The sequence below is a fragment of the Bos indicus genome, chromosome 13 (genome assembly GCF_029378745.1).
Source record: "Bos indicus isolate NIAB-ARS_2022 breed Sahiwal x Tharparkar chromosome 13, NIAB-ARS_B.indTharparkar_mat_pri_1.0, whole genome shotgun sequence".
NCBI classification, from domain to species: Eukaryota; Metazoa; Chordata; class Mammalia; order Artiodactyla; family Bovidae; genus Bos; species Bos indicus.
The window spans coordinates 48214623-48232675 of NC_091772.1; the positions used below are offsets into that span (position 1 = coordinate 48214623).

Sequence of the window (18053 nt, forward strand, 5' to 3'; positions counted from 1 at the left end):
GTCGCGAAGGCTTCCGTCCTTGGCGATCTAAGGCCACCTGTATAAGATAGCGTGTTGGGGTTTGAGAACCAGTATGGAGGCCGTCGATCTTCTCCAATATTGCGGGGAGTCGATGAGGAAGCGGTTTGCCAGTGCCCTGGATTGCTGAGCTCTCGCCGACTGCGTCCCCCTCGAGCGCCAGCAGGGTCATGCTGGCTTCGCGGATGGCGCGCGCCTCTTGGGGGGCCCTGCGCGTTGCCGCGTGGGCACCAGGAGCGCGGCCGGGAAAGGGGCGCGCCCGCGGGGCTCTGCTGCCGCCTGCGCCCGGCTGCCTGGGTTTCCTGGCTGAGCGCTGGTGGCTGCGCCCGGCTGCGCTCGGCTTGCGGCTGCCTGGGGCTAGCCCGCGAGCCCACTGCTCGGGCGCGGAGAAGGCAACCCCCGGGCCCGCGACCGGAGAGGACGCTACTGTTGAGGCCCGACGTGGCCAGTGGGGCCCGACGAGCGCCTCCAACCTGGTACGTACCAAGGAGGAGACGGAGAGGCGACGGCTCCGGCGGGCTTGGTCCCGGACACGAATAACGTGCCCTGGCTGGTCAGGTCCGATGCTTCCATTTCAGAACTTTTAAGCCGTTCCCTCAAGAGAAGTTACGGGTAGGTCATTCGGTCGGGACGAATATCAGCGGTACCAGCCTGATCCTCTTTGCGTCTCGGTGGTGAAGTTAGAATCCTCTCCTCCCCCTCTATCCTCACCTGTAGCTGGACGCGCCTCTGGATGTTGCATTGGTAAAAATAGCCTTCACTTATCTTTTTAAAAGCCCGTTTTAAATTTTATGAAGCGAATCCCCTATGTTTAAGGCAAGTCTGTGAGCGTCTTCAGAAATATATACAGGCCTTTCTGTTTGCTTGTGCAGGTTTGGTTAACTACCGTTTGACCTTTGGTAACTTTAAACATTGTATAGGATGAAGGGTAACTAATTTAGATCGTAATTAAAACATCTTTTAACCTCTAATTATAGAAAAAGATTAAGACTTTCTGAGGTAAAGGAGGAAAATATTTGTCTGCTCACCTGTTGAAATACTGACCAAAGAGAAGACATCAGAGCATGAGTGTGGGAGAGCTTTTGATGTCATGTAGCAAGACTCATGCAATTATTACATCTTCAATTGTTATGTCTTCAGTGGGCCCCTGTGCCGCTTTCATCAGTTGTACAGCATGGGTTGGGTTGGCCACATCCTGGCAGTGGTCTCAGCTCCATTAATAGCTAAAGCATGTTGGGGTTTGAATGCTGGATGCTTTGAGGTTGCCATATCCTGGCTGAAGTCCTTCCCAGAACGGCAGTAGTTGGTCGAGTATGCCACAGGTTATCTGGTTGGGTAATCTGAGATTAGCTCTCTTAATTTTAGTTTAGAAACGTTTACAAATTTAATAATTAGAAATTAATGAGGTATTTTAACTGAAATATTTTGTGTGGCGCTAAAAAGAATCCTTTTCATTGGTCCAGGACCATTCAGTCTGGTTTATTAATTCACCAAATGAAATGATGTGGTTGTTTGCCCCTGTCTTTAATTTTGTCCCATGGGCATCTCTGTTATGAATTTTGGCCGTCTGTATTCTGACCTTTTGCTTTGTGTTTCCCTTTTCTCAGTCACGAACTGTACCCTCCCCTTCCCTCCTCAGTGAGTTGCGGTTATATTGGATCAGTGTTTGATTTATCTGTACTGCAGTATGGTCAATAGACTTATCTTTTTTTTCTGGACTCTGAACACTTGGACCTTTGAACTTGAGTTTGGAATGTTCCAAGAATGAGTCCATTTAATTAATATTGTGGTTTACCTTCAATAAAAGGTCCTCCAATAGAGGTCTGTAGTGCTGATTGTTTCCCAGAAAATTTGAATTTTTCTGTAGCTTTAGTGACAGTATTCTGCTCCCTGACTCCCCAAACCCCATTATCCTTCCAGGCTGAGGTGAACATTTCTTGCCTGGTTCTGTTTATAAACACAAGCTTAGTATCTTTAGAGGATTGCCTTTTCTTACAGAATGGTTCAAGGTATTTTAAAAGAGGCCTTTAGAGGTGGATGCTGTTACTTTTCTAAAAGATTAAGATTCAGACAAATTGCTTACTGGTTGAGAATGAGGTTAAATATGGTTATCTTGTGAGGAGATAGTCCCATGAGATAGAACTGGCAGTCTTGACTCAGTGGCGAAACTAACCTTTAGAAAATGACATTTTCTCTGTATTATTTCTGTACCCAGTTTTGTGCCATGTGTCTTAGTTCTTTAAAGTTGAAGGACCCTTTCGTGAAACAGATTTTGTTTTGGCAAGGAAGGAATGTTCTTCAGAGCAGCTGCCGTGGTGCCCTTTTGTTGGTGCCAACTTCAGACACCTTGCCTCCCAATGAAGTTTCAAGGAATCATAAAGCTCCCATAGGGAAGCTGTGAAAGCCCTCAGCTTCTGGTTGGGGATCTTAACATTGCTGTGGCTATTTTGAACAGATTTCCCAAGGATTTCAGACACTGTCCCTTGTTCCATTTTCTTCCAGCAATTCTCCAGTTTAGTGATGACGTTATGGAGTTAGATGGTTTTAACCCTTCTTCATTCGTATCTCCAAACGCTGTGTATGGCATTTAGCATTCTTTTGATGGGTATGTATAGAAGAGTGAGGAGAGGTTATTTGCAATAAATGTTTTTTAGCCAGAATGCCCATGGTTGATAATTTGGCTTTTTTCTGACACTTTCTAGACTGTTTATCTCCTTGAAGTATAAGATTTTCCTGAAGTTTCACTTCTAAAAATTTTTTATTTTGTATAAAGGGAAAGTAATTCTTTTTAAAACAATTTTATTGAATATAGTTGATTTGCAGTGTTGAAGTTTCATTTTTAAAAGCAGTATGTTTTTAGTGTTGAATTCTAATTGTGAAGTCGTGCATTACAATCTTGACTTATATGATATTTTTATTCCTTCTCTCTAGTAAGAAAATCTATATAGTCAGTACTTTAGTCTGTGTTTGGGTACATGACATACCTATAAGTTGCTGGAGTGTATTTTCCAGTGTATATAGTTATTTAAAGTATGAATTTATAGTATTTAAATTTTGTTGTCTTTATGTTTCAGTATGAAAACCCCTGGACAATCCCAAATATGTTGTCAATGACGAGGATTGGCTTGGCCCCAGTTTTGGGCTATTTGATTATTGAAGAAGATTTTAATATTGCATTAGGAGTTTTTGCTTTAGCTGGGCTAACTGACTTGGTAAGTTGTAAAGGTACTCCTCTTGTTCTGCTCCCCTTTTAAATCCCAGTCTCCACTACACTGAAATAATGCAGCCTCAGTTTGCTTTTCCTTGGAAGAAAATCCTCAAAGATGCATTTCACCTAGTACTTTTATAAAGGCTTGTCATTAGCATCTGTGTGGGACTCTGTTATTCTCCATATTATCTAAGGAAGGAAGTAGAGGTTGTAGGGAGGCATTGGAGAACTTCTTCAAGAAAGAAAGAAGCCTTAGAAATTCTCAAAGGGCCAACTACTTGCTTTAGGGATATAAATAAAGGAGAGAAGCTGAGACTGTTTTTTTCTGCTTATGTAGTAGAGAGAAGTATCTGATCTGCAACAACAGTTGGTTTTACTGATGGAGAGGGAAGTAGTGGGCCAGCTGTTGTGACCGGGAGCTTGTAGAGGCCAGATCTCTGCTCAGGTTTATGCTGGCAGGAGGCCATAGGCACCCCACAGGTTTGGTCCTTGATTCCTGTTCCATACCCCTCCGACTATCTTCCAGAAGACCCTGCCCTAGGTGGGCATTAGGCATCCTTCCTTCCTTCTACTCTCCTGGTAGATGGACAGAGGAGAAGAGAATACTTTGACACCACTGTGTCAGCTTAGAGGGAGGGAAAGATTAATTCAGGTTATTTCAAATTAGAGCTTGGAAAATAATTTTAATAACAGAAAGCTGCTCTATGTGTTATATATAAGCTCTTTGGACTGGCCAGTCATTGTCATGTATGACGTTATTTGTATTTATCAGCTACCTGTTGCATAAAAAATTGAAATAGCTTATAAAACTATGTGTTCTGCAAAAACAAAATTGAAGGAAGTGGGGAAATGGTAGAGGAAAAATTTTAAATCAGGACAAAAGCATGTAGAAACAGATGTTGTGTATATATATTACATATTCTTGTACAAGGCTGGTCTGAGATCCAAGTAAGCACCCAGACAAGCAATAGTAATTTGGTGCCTCTTTAAACTGATGTGTGTTTGAAAAGTTATGCTCAGTATTTAGTGAGAATAAAGAGAAACTTATTTTCTGTTAATGCAGTTTGTATAACATCTTCCTTTGTAACATCAGCTATTCCCTTTGAGATTCATAGAAACAAAATTCCACCTGTTGAGCAGTATGGAATTAGCTGAAGGTTTTGCAGGATAAACAAAGGAGGGTGTTTGCATTGTTATATGACATTTCCAAATGTGCATCAAATACAGTCTCTCAAAATGGCTACCTCCTCTCTTTTTCCAGAATTTAGCTCCTGTTTGTCACAATTTCTCCCCATTCACACAAACTCTTGGTTTGTCCCTACTTTTACCTCTGAAGTGTGAAGGCCTCTACTTATTAAAATGGTCTCCAGGTCTGTCAAAGACCATTATACTGACAATGGATTTTTTTTTTTTTTTTTTTTTTGTAATAGACAAGATCTTTTTCGGTTCCTGAATTTGCTTTTTTTTTTTTGGTTTGTACGTTTTCTTTAGTTGCCACATGAGATTGAAATGTTCATTAAGTGGAAGAGGCCTCATTTACATTTTTCTAAATATAGAAGACAATGTGTGTAGAAATCTAAGTTAACTGGCATGGTTTTACACTTATACTCCATGGAGGTTTTGATGCCTCTAGAATGGCCACTGGGCAGATGGTTAGGCTCATGGAGGGTTTAAGCAGGGGAATGACAAAGCCTGATTTCTGTTATGTATGGGAAGGGAATTATAGGAATGCAAGAGTAGAAACAGAGAAGCTGGTTAGAGGGCATACAACAATCTAGGGTAGTGGGTTGAGAGTATGGTTTGAAGATAGAATTGATAGGTTAATGGATTGGATATGTGGGATGAAAGAAAGGAATTAAATATGAGTGCTAGGCAGTTACTTTTTTCTTTTCAACAAGCAGATGCATGGAGGTTTACATTTTCTATGATGGTTAACATTCAGAGTAGGACAAAGTTTGTGGGAAAAGAGTTGTTATGCCTGTTCAGGTGGAGGTAACAATTGGGTATTTGAATACAGTAGTTTGAAGTTGGAGGAAGTCATGGTTAGAGACAGATTTAAGAGTTATTATGTAGATGGTCAAGTCTGGATAAAATCATCTAAGCTGTGGTAAAAGAAGAGAATGGGTCAGAGAAAAGAGCAGTAAGTAGAGAAATGGAGAAGGAGCTGGTAAAGGACACTGAAAAGGAAAAACTAGTTAGAAAGGAAGCAAATCAAGCAGTAAGTTGTCCTGGATATTAAGAAGGTGCTTCAGTTGTGTTGAGGATAGGTTTGTGACCTTTATGAGTACCATCTCTAGAGGATGGGACAGTCAGAGTGAGTTGGTGAGCATATGTGAGGTAGTGATGGCAATAGATGTCACTTTGAGGAAGTTTTACTTCACAGGGGAATAAAGTCAAGGAAGGGTAGTTTATAAAGAAATATATATTGGGGAAATTTTTGTTGTTAATTAACTAATTAATTAAATGACTGAGTAGGAAGAGAGAGGTTGATGCTTGGGAGGTGGGGGAAACTCACAGAAGGTAAGAGGACCTGGGGTCAGGGATCAGGATAATAGAGATAAATGTGCCTAGATAGTGGTGGGTGGTGGGATTCAGAGGTGGGAATATGAGGGAGTGCTGGCAATCTGCTTTTACTTTTCGAGGAAATACAGACATGATCATGAGCTAGAGAGAGGCTTTGGGAGGGACAGAATCAGTTTGTGGTAAGAGCAGGCTGAAAAGAGAAGGTAAACATAGTAAGGAGGTGTAGGTTTACCAGGCTGTATCGAGTGCCCACAGGAGATTTGTGGTCATGTAAAAGTGAGACTCATCAGCTCATTTAGGTGTTTTTCAGTGTTCAGCTGTTTGGGTGTCGGCTTAGAGTACACGATAGATGTATTTAAGTAGTATTGAGAGAGAGTGGAATAGGGAGTTATAGAGATTTACAAAGAAAAAGTGGTGTTGATGACCTTGGAATCCAGTGTGGGTAGAGGAGCAATGAGAGTGAGAAGATTACAGTGTCATCTTCTCATCACTGAGAAGATGACAGTGAAAAAATGGGAGATTGAGAACAGAAACTGAACTGGCACCTGAATCTGCCGAGGCCCTAACCCCCAGGTCTAGGCACTTTCTGTTAGTGTTACCTCTAGTATACTTAAGAAAATAGATTTTTTTCAGTTGAGGTAGTAATAGCTGATAACTGATGTTTTTGAGGATTTACTGAGTGCTGAGTGCTAAACAGATTTTAATCATGTTATGTACTGAAACAACCTATCCTTTGAAGTGGGTAGCATTATCTCTCTCTTACAGGAAGTAAGGAAAGGAAAGGAAAGGCCTAAGCCTCAGTTTTGGCTTAGGCCAAATGTTGTCCCCAGAGTTACATAGTTAAGTGAGCAGGAGAGCAAGTGCTTGAACCACCACTTATATTCTGCTGTGAAGACTAAGTTCTTAACCATTATCCTGTATGACAGCTGTCTCTAAGTTATTGGAATACTTGAGATATGGAGGACTTATCCTTTAAAATGTACCATGTTAAATTGTGTCTAAAGTAATTTGATCTTTTTCCTTGGAAATAGGACTAGAAAATTCAAACATTTGTTGAAGCTTGAAGTTAAATAAAATGAATAAAAGCCAGGTAGGGACTTGGAAAATCAGAAAATATCTACGTTGTTTAATGAAAATAGGCAGTACTTGATTTCAGTCAATTTTCTTCCCATTCCTCAAGTGAGCTTGGAGATGTGGATTTTTTGAGGTAAGACTTTGAATATTTAAATATTGGCAAGTAATTTATACTTTGAAAACCTCTGGGCAGTTCAAACAAAACCAGCCTTCAGGCCTCTTGGCTCCCAGGAAACCAAGTATGACCTCTGCTGTAAAATATAATTTGTTTCCAAGAGTAGTGAAAATCAAATTTTAAGTAGGCCAAATGCAAAGGATTGAATATTTTATTCAGGTACAAGTCATGCAAATCTAGTCAGCCATGGAATTAACAGTGGCACTAGACAAAAAATATTGATAACAGTTAAAATAAAAATAATAACAGCTAAAACTTAGAGAATTGGATACTGTTATAGAAAGGTAGGTAGGAATGGAAGTTAGGAAATCTTGCCGTTAAAGAGGAGCCCTTGCAAGTAAAAGCAGCTATTTGGGGGTAGTGAAATAGCCGAGGATTTGAGAATAGGGGGTACCGAGTCTGTGCTCTGTCCGTCATGCTTTCTTTGAGTTTTATTTGGGTTCTTTACATCTTTAAATTTGTGTCTGGGTTCATCCCTCAGAGGGGCATTGTGGAAACATTGAGAAATAGCTGAAGGCCTTGAAAAAGAAAAGTACTGTAGGAAAGTAAAATTATTTTCTGACCAATTGGTAATTTAAAAGTTAAATGTATACCAGTAAAACAGGAGGTTTGGGAGTAAGAAACAGAAGAGGTTTTATCTACATTTTATGAAAGTATAGTTATTCTGGTACCTTTTTAATCTTCAAGATATCTACTCTGTACCCATTATGACATTTATTAAAAAAAACTTCTATTTTCAGTTGGATGGATTTATTGCTCGAAACTGGGCCAGTCAGAAATCAGCTTTGGGAAGTGCTCTTGATCCACTTGCTGATAAAATACTTATCAGTATCTTATATATTAGCTTGACCTATGCAGATCTTATTCCAGGTAAGAGCGCCGTTGTGTGTGCTTTTAAATAGTACAGGGAAGGGTGACATTAGTCAGCTTAGGATTTCTCTTGATTGAGAGACAAATAATTTTTGTTCCAAAAATATGTTTTTCAACTTTAAAGTGTTTCCCTAATTTTATTTTATTTTTTTGTTTCCCTAATTTTAAACTATTGAACTGTTTTTCTTGCCAAGCTGTTTGTTTTACTTTCAAATTTATAACTTTGTATACACTAGTAGAATCTGTTTTCTTAGTAAAATTGTTTAAAATTAAAATTGAACACATATTTCACAGTGCTAATTTACATTATCCTAGAATCTTTTGAAACTATTATATTTTCTTAGTGCGTAGCTTTTTAAAAGCAATTTAAAGTTTTCCTAAGTCGTCTTATTTACTAAGTACAGTTTAATAAATGAGAGCTCTGAAGTTATTATTATTACTTAGACACTATTATGCAATTTCAATTATCGTGTAGTTTGTATACTGTCTGAATACTGTTTGTAACAAAAGTTTATGATCTCTTGTATTTTGTACTGTTTTTTGGGTTGTCCATTTTCTACTTCAGCTGTGTTTCTCAGTTTTTATCCTTTGGTGCAGATTAAACTGTTTATTTCTGAGTTAGAAATAGGATTGAAAACAAAGAAACTGCCACTTGCTCCTTCAGTACCATGCTGTTACTGACATTTGATAGGAAGAAGTGTAGTGGTGTTTCAGTCTAGTGCATTCTTCTCAATCTAGAGATTCTTTTTCTCCTCTATCTTTAGGCTTTTAAATCCGCATAACCAAATTTAAAAATGAATTAAACTACTGTTTTTGTGCTTCTCTGAAAGTCATGATTATGGTGTGTATATGGTTGGGGGTATTGAACGGGCAGGAGTATGCTATACATAATATAGATAATTTGTCGGGAAAAAGATCCTAAGGACCATTCTGTTAACATTCATAATTAAGATTATTTTGTGGTGTGTGTATTTTCATGCTTCCCCTAAAGCTTTTTCAGAGTTACTTTGTATTTTGTTGTATTGTTTTACACAGAGGTTAGCCAGGTATTTTCCTGTTGAACATAGAGATTGTTTCTAGGTTTTGGCATTATGGATAATGTTGATATAATTGGTGTAGGTTGCTTTTCAAGCCTTCATTATCACTCATTATCATTCTGGGCACTTGCATTTTCTGTCTTCTGTGTTGGGTCTGTTTTTCCCATGGCTTCCATGTGGAGTGTAATCTCCAGTTGTTTCCTGTGCTCGGATGCAGCATGGCAGCAAGTTTTTAGAGGTGTACTGTGTCTTTATTCTACAGATGTCTAAAATGTCTTCATTCTACCCTCCATACTTGATTGAGATTCAAAAGGGGCATAATTTTCAGTTGCAGATTGTTTTCACTCAGAATTTTGAAGACCTTGTTCTATAGGTTTCCAGATTCCATCTTGCTGTTGAGAAGTCTCATGCCATTCTGATGCCTTTTCCTTTATATGTGATTATGTTTTGTATTAGAAAGCTTTTAAGATTTTTTTAAAAAACATTATTCTTAGTTGATGGTTTTAAAAAATTCTCTGTCTTAGAGATTAATTTTCTAACTGCTTCTTTGGACACTCAATTATCCATCCCAGCACTTTTATTAAAAAACCATGTGCATATATATATGAGTCCATTTCTGGGTTGTCTAGTTTACTCCCCATTGATTTGTCTATCTTTGTATCAGGACTGTCCCTAATAACTACTACTTTGCTAAAAGTCTTGATATACGATAGAACAAGTTCTTCTATCTTGTTATTCTTACCTCTTGGCATTTGTATGTGGATTTAGAATCAACTTTCAGGTTTCCCAGAAAAACTTGTTGGGATTTTATTGGGATACATTGAATTTACAGATTTATTTGGGAGAATTGACATTTTTATAATATCGTCTTCCAGTCCACAAACCTGTTGTATATACTCTATTTAGATTTGTTAAAATGTCAAAATGTTAGTTATTTCTAGAGAAGTAATAAATAATTATTAGATTTATTCCTAGGTAACTGATAATTCTTGATTCTTTTGTAAATGTAGCTCTGTTAATATTTCATTTTGTCATAGCTGCTTATTGTTTATAAGATCCATTTCTAATATTGATTTTTGTGTCTAGCAAAACTTGCTGAACTCTTATTCTAATAATATAAATGTGTATTCTCTTGGAGTTTCTGCATCCTCAATTATGTATTGTCTGTAATTGATGACAGTGTGTTTCTTCATCAGTACTTTTACCTTTTTAAAATTTTGCCTCACTATAGTACACAGTGCAGTGTTGACTAAGAGTGGGGTCTGTGTCTTATTTTCCGTCTCAGAAGGAAAGATTTCAGTATTTCAGTATTAAATATGACATTTCCTGTCGAGTTTTGTAGAACCCCTTTGTAAGGATAAAGTTCACTTCTACAGGGAGTTTGTTCAGAAGTTTTTTTATGTTGGATATTGAATTTTATGAAATTTCTTTTTCTTCATGTATTATGGTAGTTATATTTTTTCCCTTTAAGCTTAATGTATGGTGAATTACATTATTGATTTTCTAAATTAAACCTGATGACATTCCTGTTATAAATCCAACTTGATCATGATATATTTTGAAGATATTGCTGTATTTGGTTTACTACTAATATTTTGTCAGTTCACATCTAGATTCACAAAATTGGCTTAAAATTCTTTTCTAAAAATGCCCTTGTTAGGTTTTAATATCAAGTTTTATACTAATCTCATAAAATGAATTTTAGGGAGTGTACTTCCTCCCCGACCCCCCATTCTTTGGAGATGTTTTGTGTGAGATTTCAATTATTCCTTTGAATGTTGGTAGAACTTGTTGAAGCCATTGATTCCTGGAGTTTTCTTTGGGAAAACGTTTTAAAATAATTCACTTTTAAAAATATATATATGTTCAGTTTTTGCTGGTTCATCTTTTGTCTGTTTTGTGAGTTACGATGTTTTTCTAGGAACTTGATTCATTTCGGCCACATTAAAAAAAATTACCATAAGCTATTTGTAAGTTAAAGTTACCCACATTAACTTTTTGATGTCTGTAGGGTCTGTAGTGTCCCTCCTTTCATCCTAATTATTAGTTATTTGTCCTTTTTTTCTTTGACTTGTCTTGCCAGAGGTTTGTCAGTTTTGTGACTCTTGACAAAGAACCAACTTTGAGCTTTGTCAAACTTCTCTGATATGTTTACTATTTCATTAAATCTTGTTCTTTTATTTCTGTGTCATCCTTTGGCTTTTCTCCGATGTTCTTTTCTAAATCCTTTAGATCAGTCCTGTCTTGTAGAGATGTAATGGGAACCATAGATTTAATTTAAATTTTTTTAGTAGTTATATTCATAGTGAAGGGAAACAGGTGAAATGTGTGTGTGTGAGATTGTTCTCCTGCTGCAGTGGAGACAGCATGTTCTGAGCATGCATTGCTGCCTGTGCTACCTCCCTTAATAACATTTTATTCAATCCACTAGATCAAAAATAGTCATTTCTTTGTATAATCAATAAAAATCATTAATGAGATTTTTGTTTATTTTGATACTCTGTCTTCAAAAGCCATCTTCAAAAGCCAGTGTGCAGTTTGCACTTACAGCATCTCAGTTCAGACTAGCCATATTTCAAGTGGTTTATATATGTAGCTGGTAGCTATTGTATTGAACAGTACAGCTGTAGATGAATGTTTAACTCATTCCTTTTTTTGTGGCTGGTGGGATCTTTGTTCTCTGATTAGGGATCGAACCTGTGCCCCCTAAGTGGAAGCATGGAATGCTAACCACTGGACTACCAGGGAATTCTCTCAGCTTTACTTTTTTAATGTTTGCATTTAAGGCATTTTGCATTTTCCTTTTCAGTATTTCTCATATGTTGGTATTTGTATTCTTATCATTATCTGAATTCAGAGTAATCTATTTCTATTATGATTTTTCTTTGGCCTGTGGAGTTAATAAAAATTTATTTCTCAATTTGTGGGATTTTCTAACAATTTTTTTTTGTTACTAATTTTGGGCATAATTACCTGTATTCAGAGAACGTGCTCTGTGATTTTTCAGCCCTTCAGTCCAGTATACAGTCAAATTTTATAAACAAAATTTTTAGGCATTTTTCAAGTGAATTTGTATTCTGTGATCATTGGGTGTGATGGTCTATGTGTGTCCATTTTGTCAAATTTTTAGTCCTAATAAATTACTTTTATTTCTTTTTTTTTTTAACTTTTATTTCTTTACTGATTTATTTTTTACATTTAGTCTGCTTTTCTGTCAACTACTGAGAGAGTGAAGTTTCCTGCTGTGTCTAGTTTTCCATTACTTTTTAGCTCTGATTTTTGCTTTGTGTCTCTTGAAGTTATGCTGTTAAGTACATATAAAGTAAAATTGTTGTCTTCTTGGTGAATTGAACATTTTATTTTGAAGTGACCTTCTGTATCTTTAGAAATGATTCTTGCTTTTGTCTGTTTTTTTTGAATATTACTTTAGCTACACTAGCTTATCTCTGGCCAGTGTTTGCATGATAAATAAATCTTTCACTTTCAACTTGTCTACATCTATTTTAGGTATTGCTTATAAATAACATATAATAGGTTTTTAATATAGCCAGTCTAAAAATATTTTCTCTCTCAACTGGAACATTTAATCCATTTACTATGATTACTGCTATTTGTGTAGCAGTCTTCCATTTTACTTTGTGTTTTATTTGAGCTGCATGTTCTGTTCTACTTTTGTCTATGTAAAGTTTGAATATTTATTTATTTGGCTGTGTCATGTTAGTTGCGTCATGCAGGGTCTTATGTTGCAGCACATGGACTCTCTAGTTCTGGCGTATGGGCTCAGTAGTTGTGGTATGTGGGCTTAGCTGCTCCATGGCATGTGGGATCTTACTTTCCCCACAAGAATACCATGCAATTGTCTACTCATTTCTATTATTGGTAATAAGAAATCAACTGTTAACTCATTTCATTTTCCAAGGTATTTTTTTACTCTGGCTGTTTTTAAGATTTCTTCTTTCTCTTTGGTTTTTCATAGTATTTGGTGTGATTTTTCTTTTTTATTTATCCTGCTTGTGATTTGTTGGGCTTTTTAATATATAGATTGATATCTTTAATCAGTTATAAAAAATTCTGAGCCACAATCTTCAGGTATTGTTGCCTGTTTTTCTCCTTTTGGGACTGCAGTATATCTGTGTTAGATCTCACTGTATCCTTTGTGTCTTAGCCTCTTTTCTGCATGTTACCTGCTCATTTTATCTTTCTGAACTCCATTCTAGGTGATTACTAATGAAGCTGAAGCACACTCTCTCATTTCACTGCTTCTCTCGTCAGCTGAGCCAAATTCATTTAAATCTTCTATTGTATTTTTTTGTTATAGAATTTCTATTTTATTCTTCTTCAAACTTAGCAAATCATCTTTTACAGTTTTCAGTTTCCTGCTGAAATTTTCATGTATATTCCTTTAATTTTTATATATAGCCCTCTGAACATAGTAAGCTTTAGTTTTATAATATCTTTTGAGGGTCTCTTTCATGTGTCTGTTTCTATTGATTTTTACTCATGGTATCTATGTCTTTGGTATTTTTAAACTGTTAAACACTGTATTAATATTTTATAAGAATTTGGAGAAATATTTTGATGTATAGGATGATGGCATCACTCTTTGGAAGAGATTTTGCGTTCAGTTCTGCCAGGTGCCTAGGAATGCTGATAGTCTGGGACTACCTGCTGCTGCTGCTAAGTCGCTTCAGTCGTGTCCGACTCTGTGCGACGCCATAGACGGAGGCCCACCAGGCTTCCCTGGCCCTGGGATTCTCCAGGCAAGAACACTGGAGTGGGTTGCCATTTCCTTCTCCAATGCATGAAAGGGAAAAGTGAAAGTGAAGTCGCTCAGTCGTGTCCGACTCTAGCAACCCCATGGACTGCAGCCCACCAGGCTCCTCCGTCCATGGGATTTTCCAGGCAAAAGTACTGGAGTAGGGTGCCATTGCCTTCTCTGGGGACTACCTAGATGGCCAGATAAAACATTCTTTTAAGGTTTAGTTTACTTAGGGCCAGCTCTTCTCTCAACCCTGTGGGAATATTTGTTCAGATCCTAGCTTAAAGCTAGGAAGTGGTTTGTCACTGCCCAACCTGAGGACTCTGGGCTTTGACTATGGTTCCGCCGTCACATAAGGCTGCCAAAACCCCTTTGTTTTATTCGGCTTTGTTGCTTACTTCTCTAGGGTCACGGACAGTGGCTCTGAGTGCCTAGGCTTATTTTCCCAAGTTCTCATTGTGATACTTTCTTAGCATCTTATAAGCTTTTCACTTTCAAGTTTTTTAAAAAATGGTCTTTAATTGTGTTAGCAGGAGAATTATTACCTACTCAGGTATTAACGGAGGCTGAACCTGAGAATCTTTTTTTAACCTTGTTGGCCTGAGAGTTTATAATAGTTTATGTTCTAGAGTTTGTCTTCCATTGTGCTGGGTAATGAGAAGGCCCCTTCAGTCTGAAAGCTTATCCTTAAGTTCTACACATTTCTCTCCAGATTCTCTTCTTATTGGAAACTCTCTTTTATTCTCTTACTGGGAGATTTCCTCAACTTTGTAATCTATCCCTTTATTGACATTTTTAAAGTCTTTTTCTTATATCATAGGTGCATATCATCATTTCAGGATATCTTCTGTTTATGTGTGTGTGTGTATGTGTGTACACTCTTTCTTTTTTCCTGTTTGTTTTGGTCTCTCTCTTGTAACGGAGACTGTTAAAATGCCTAGTGAACCTTGGCTCCTCACTCTGTAAAATGTTAACTGGGTGCTCTCTGAGCATTGGTGGAATTCATGGAGTGGTATCGTTCCCTCTGGGGTGAACAGACAGGGAGGGACCAGACATGGCCCTGAATTTTCAGTACTTGTAAGTCTGTTCTGTAGATAGGAGCTCTCTGTCTGCTCCTTAGAGGTTGTGGAGGTCCTGATTTAGAGGTTAGCATGTAGAACAAATGTTGGCAGACTTTTTCAGTCAAGGCCAGATAGTAAATAAATACTTCCAGTTTTGTGGGTCATGTGGTCTTTGTTGCAGCTTCTCAAGTCTGCTATTGTAGTGTGAGAACAGCCATAGAAAATACATAAACAAATGAGTGTGACTGTGTGTTAAATTTTCAATGCAACAGTGTATGCTAGTGATAGTGATCACTTTATGTGTAAAAGTGACTTGATTTTATTTCCCCTTTAACACGAATAAAATTTGCCCATGATGTACTTCCTTGTTGCAGAAACTGTATTTCAGACAGAATTAGCAAATAGAGAAGAAAACCTTGGAGCATTCCCTAACACATTTTACACCTCCACCAACACACTGTCGTACTCTAATAGACAAAAGGAAAGCTGCTTTAGCCCCAGAAGAAAAGGCAAGGGAAGACTGAGAGAGAAGGCAGGAACAGTTAGGAGATTCAAAAACCAGGGAACTGGACAAAAACTGCCCCTCGAATGCAAGTTAAGAGCCTGTATGTACAGTATACAGGCTGTCAGTTGGCAGAGGCCTTGCAGCCCGGGTCCTAGTCTGGCTGCACTGTGAACCCCCAGGGAGCTTTCATCTATGCTTTTACAAAACTTTTATGAGGTGATTCTGTGATGAGTAGTTAGTTTGGGGAACACTTGATTTTTTAAACAGTCCTTTCCTCTATCAGACAGATTGACAGATGGTGAACTGAGTCCAGAGATGCATTTTGCAGTACCACTGACTAACTGGTGACCTTGGCCAGGATATATAATCTGCCTGAGGCTTGTTTTCCTATTGGTAAAATGGGGATAATGATGGTTCACATTTCATGGAGATGATATGTAAATTAAATGACATAATATGTATATAATGCTTAAATTGTGCCAGATGCTCAATAAATGGTAATTTTGGTAGTTAGGAGAACTAGAACCTACTGCTTTGCAGTATATTGAATCACCTCATCTGTTCTTCTGTAGAAACCTCTTATTTATATTCTTTTCCACCTGTGGTGATGAACTGCAATAACAGATGTTTATTTTCCTCTAATGTTGTATTTACTATATATAATTTGCATGAGTTTGCTGCATTTTAAACTCTGATTGTTATTTGATTTTGCAGCTGATTATTGCTATATAGAAAAGTTGGGTTTACAGGCACAGAAATCCTGCTAAAAATCATGACTGGATTGTTTTGTTATTTGGCTCATACAGTGGAGTCTTTTTTATGCTCTAAATGCCGTGATTTGAGTGGATAAGCATTTCTCTTTGGAATCATCTTGTCATGAAGTACTACACCGTAGATCAACACTTATATGTATATAACAGCCACAACCAGCAGAGTTTTAAATCTGTAATTAATTAGTGAAATTGTTCTTAAGTTGCTGAACCAATAGAATGTCAAAATTGGAGCAGACCATAATGATAGCCTTAAAAGTAATTCAAGAAGAGCTGTTTGAAGGTATTATGGAAGGGCTATGCATGATCCTTTTATTTTAGTAACTGAAACAATTTGAACTGAGTGTTAGCCTCAAGATTTTTTCCTTTAAAAAATATTTCTAATAAAATGTGATTTATAGTCATGGTTAAAACTTCCTTCGATGTGGGAGGATGTTCAGTGAAACAAGACCTCTGCCCTCCCATTCTCACTGAACAAGGGAGCAGGAGTTCCTTGGGTGTCCACTTAAAATGTCCTTCTGGCTCTGGGGCCATCCTGTAGGATCTTAGGAATAATGAGAAAACTATCAACAAATTGAGTTCATGTTTAGTTAGAATTCATTGACTGAATAAGCAGAAAGAAAAATGGAAATTGCTTGGCTAGGAACTGGCCAGGCAAAATTGAAGATATTGTTTCTCCACAAGTGGTACATGTAGCAAAATTTGCTGTTCATAAAATAATCTAGACTACAGAAGCAAGCAGTCAGTTCTTGAAAGTCAGAATGGCTTGAGTCCTGACATCTTTTCCAACCTCTTTACAATCTCATTCCATGTAATTATAGTGAGGTTATCTTTTCCCCAAACTTATAAAGCGGAGAAGTAAAGAGGAAATAGTGGTGCCTGAGTAGAGCTGACACTGATAACTACAACTGAAAAACATAGTTTGTCTGTCGCCTTGTTTTGAAGGCAGGTAAAAGAAGAATATAAAAATTACTGGTTCATGGTAAGGACCCTAGACAGGCATCAATAAATGTTTATTATAAAATTTTTACTTAGGTGACACCAATTTATGGTAAGGCTTTATGTTATGTGTAATGTCTAAATAATTTTCAGAATTCCAATCAAAATTATCTTATATTTGATTTTCAGTTCCACTTACTTATATGATAATTTCAAGAGATGTAATGTTGATTGCTGCTGTTTTTTATGTCAGATATCGAACTCTTCCAACACCGGTGAGTTTGTTTCAAAAAAATGTTTTTTAGTAGTGTTTGTAACTTAAGGCAAAAGGAAAAAAACACTATTGTGTACTGATTTTCATGGGAGTTTTATGGGATTTTATGGGAATAATTTATGACAATTATGTGTTTAATCCATTTACTAGGAATTTAAAGAAAACAGACTGCCATGTTGCTTTTGAATCACCATTATAGTAACTGTTCAGTGAACATGTGAATAATCCATTTTTTAAAAGCATGTTTTTATTTTAAGTTAAAATTGTTTTGATAGCCCATAAAACTCAGGCCACTAGCCCTGTCCCTAGAAGGGCTAGTTGCAGAAGACTCTGTTAGGAAGGTTTTTTGTTTTTTAATATTTATTTGGTTGTGCTGCCTCTTAGTGTGGTATGCAGGATCTTCAATCTTCATTGCAGCTTGTGGGCTCTGTTAGTTGTGGCATGTGGGATCTAGTTCCCTGACCAGGGGTTGAACCCCAGCCCCTTGCATTGGGAACTCAGAGTCTCAGCCACTGGACCACCAGGGAAGTCCCTTCTTAAGAGTGTTTTGTATGACTAAGCACCCTTTCCTATGTAACTTAGCTTCTACTACGGATTCTCTAGAACTGGTTTTTAAAAATTATAGTTTTATGAGCATAGGATAATTTGTTTGCACTTTTGTTCATTGGTTCTACAAATATTTGAGCAGATAAGTATAACGTAGCTAATAATCACTACATGAGCGTAACAGTCTCATCTTTTGATTCCCAGTCCAGTGAAAATGTCAACATTTTATTCATTTTGATTTTTAGCCTATAAAGGAAAAATAATGATGAGGGAAATTTGTTTAGTAAAAAGATG

General features: G+C 37.3%; 1 protein-coding gene and 1 long non-coding RNA gene across 7 annotated transcripts in view; one reads left to right on the forward strand and one right to left on the reverse strand.

The window, feature by feature from the left end:
• Positions 1-1164, reverse strand: part of LOC139186516 (uncharacterized) — a 38515-nt gene extending 37351 nt beyond the window's left edge. The window contains exon 1 of the long non-coding RNA XR_011570097.1: positions 1047-1164. This is a non-coding gene — a long non-coding RNA (uncharacterized lncRNA). The remainder of the gene's footprint in view (positions 1-1046) is intronic.
• CRLS1 (cardiolipin synthase 1) overlaps positions 1-18053 on the forward strand; it is a 22838-nt gene continuing 4785 nt past the window's right edge. The window contains exons 1-4 of one of the 6 annotated variants that reach the window (XM_019973376.2): positions 1-494; positions 3093-3230; positions 7739-7868; positions 17129-17214. In XM_019973376.2, the coding sequence (XP_019828935.1) occupies positions 189-494; positions 3093-3230; positions 7739-7868; positions 17129-17214 (660 nt within the window). In that variant the 5' untranslated portion in view covers positions 1-188. Of the gene's footprint in view, positions 763-1213; positions 1341-2514; positions 2624-3092; positions 3231-7738; positions 7869-17128; positions 17215-18053 lie in introns of those variants that run through there. The other 5 variants (XM_019973377.2, XM_070801154.1, XM_070801155.1 and 2 more) reach the window with 5 other exon arrangements.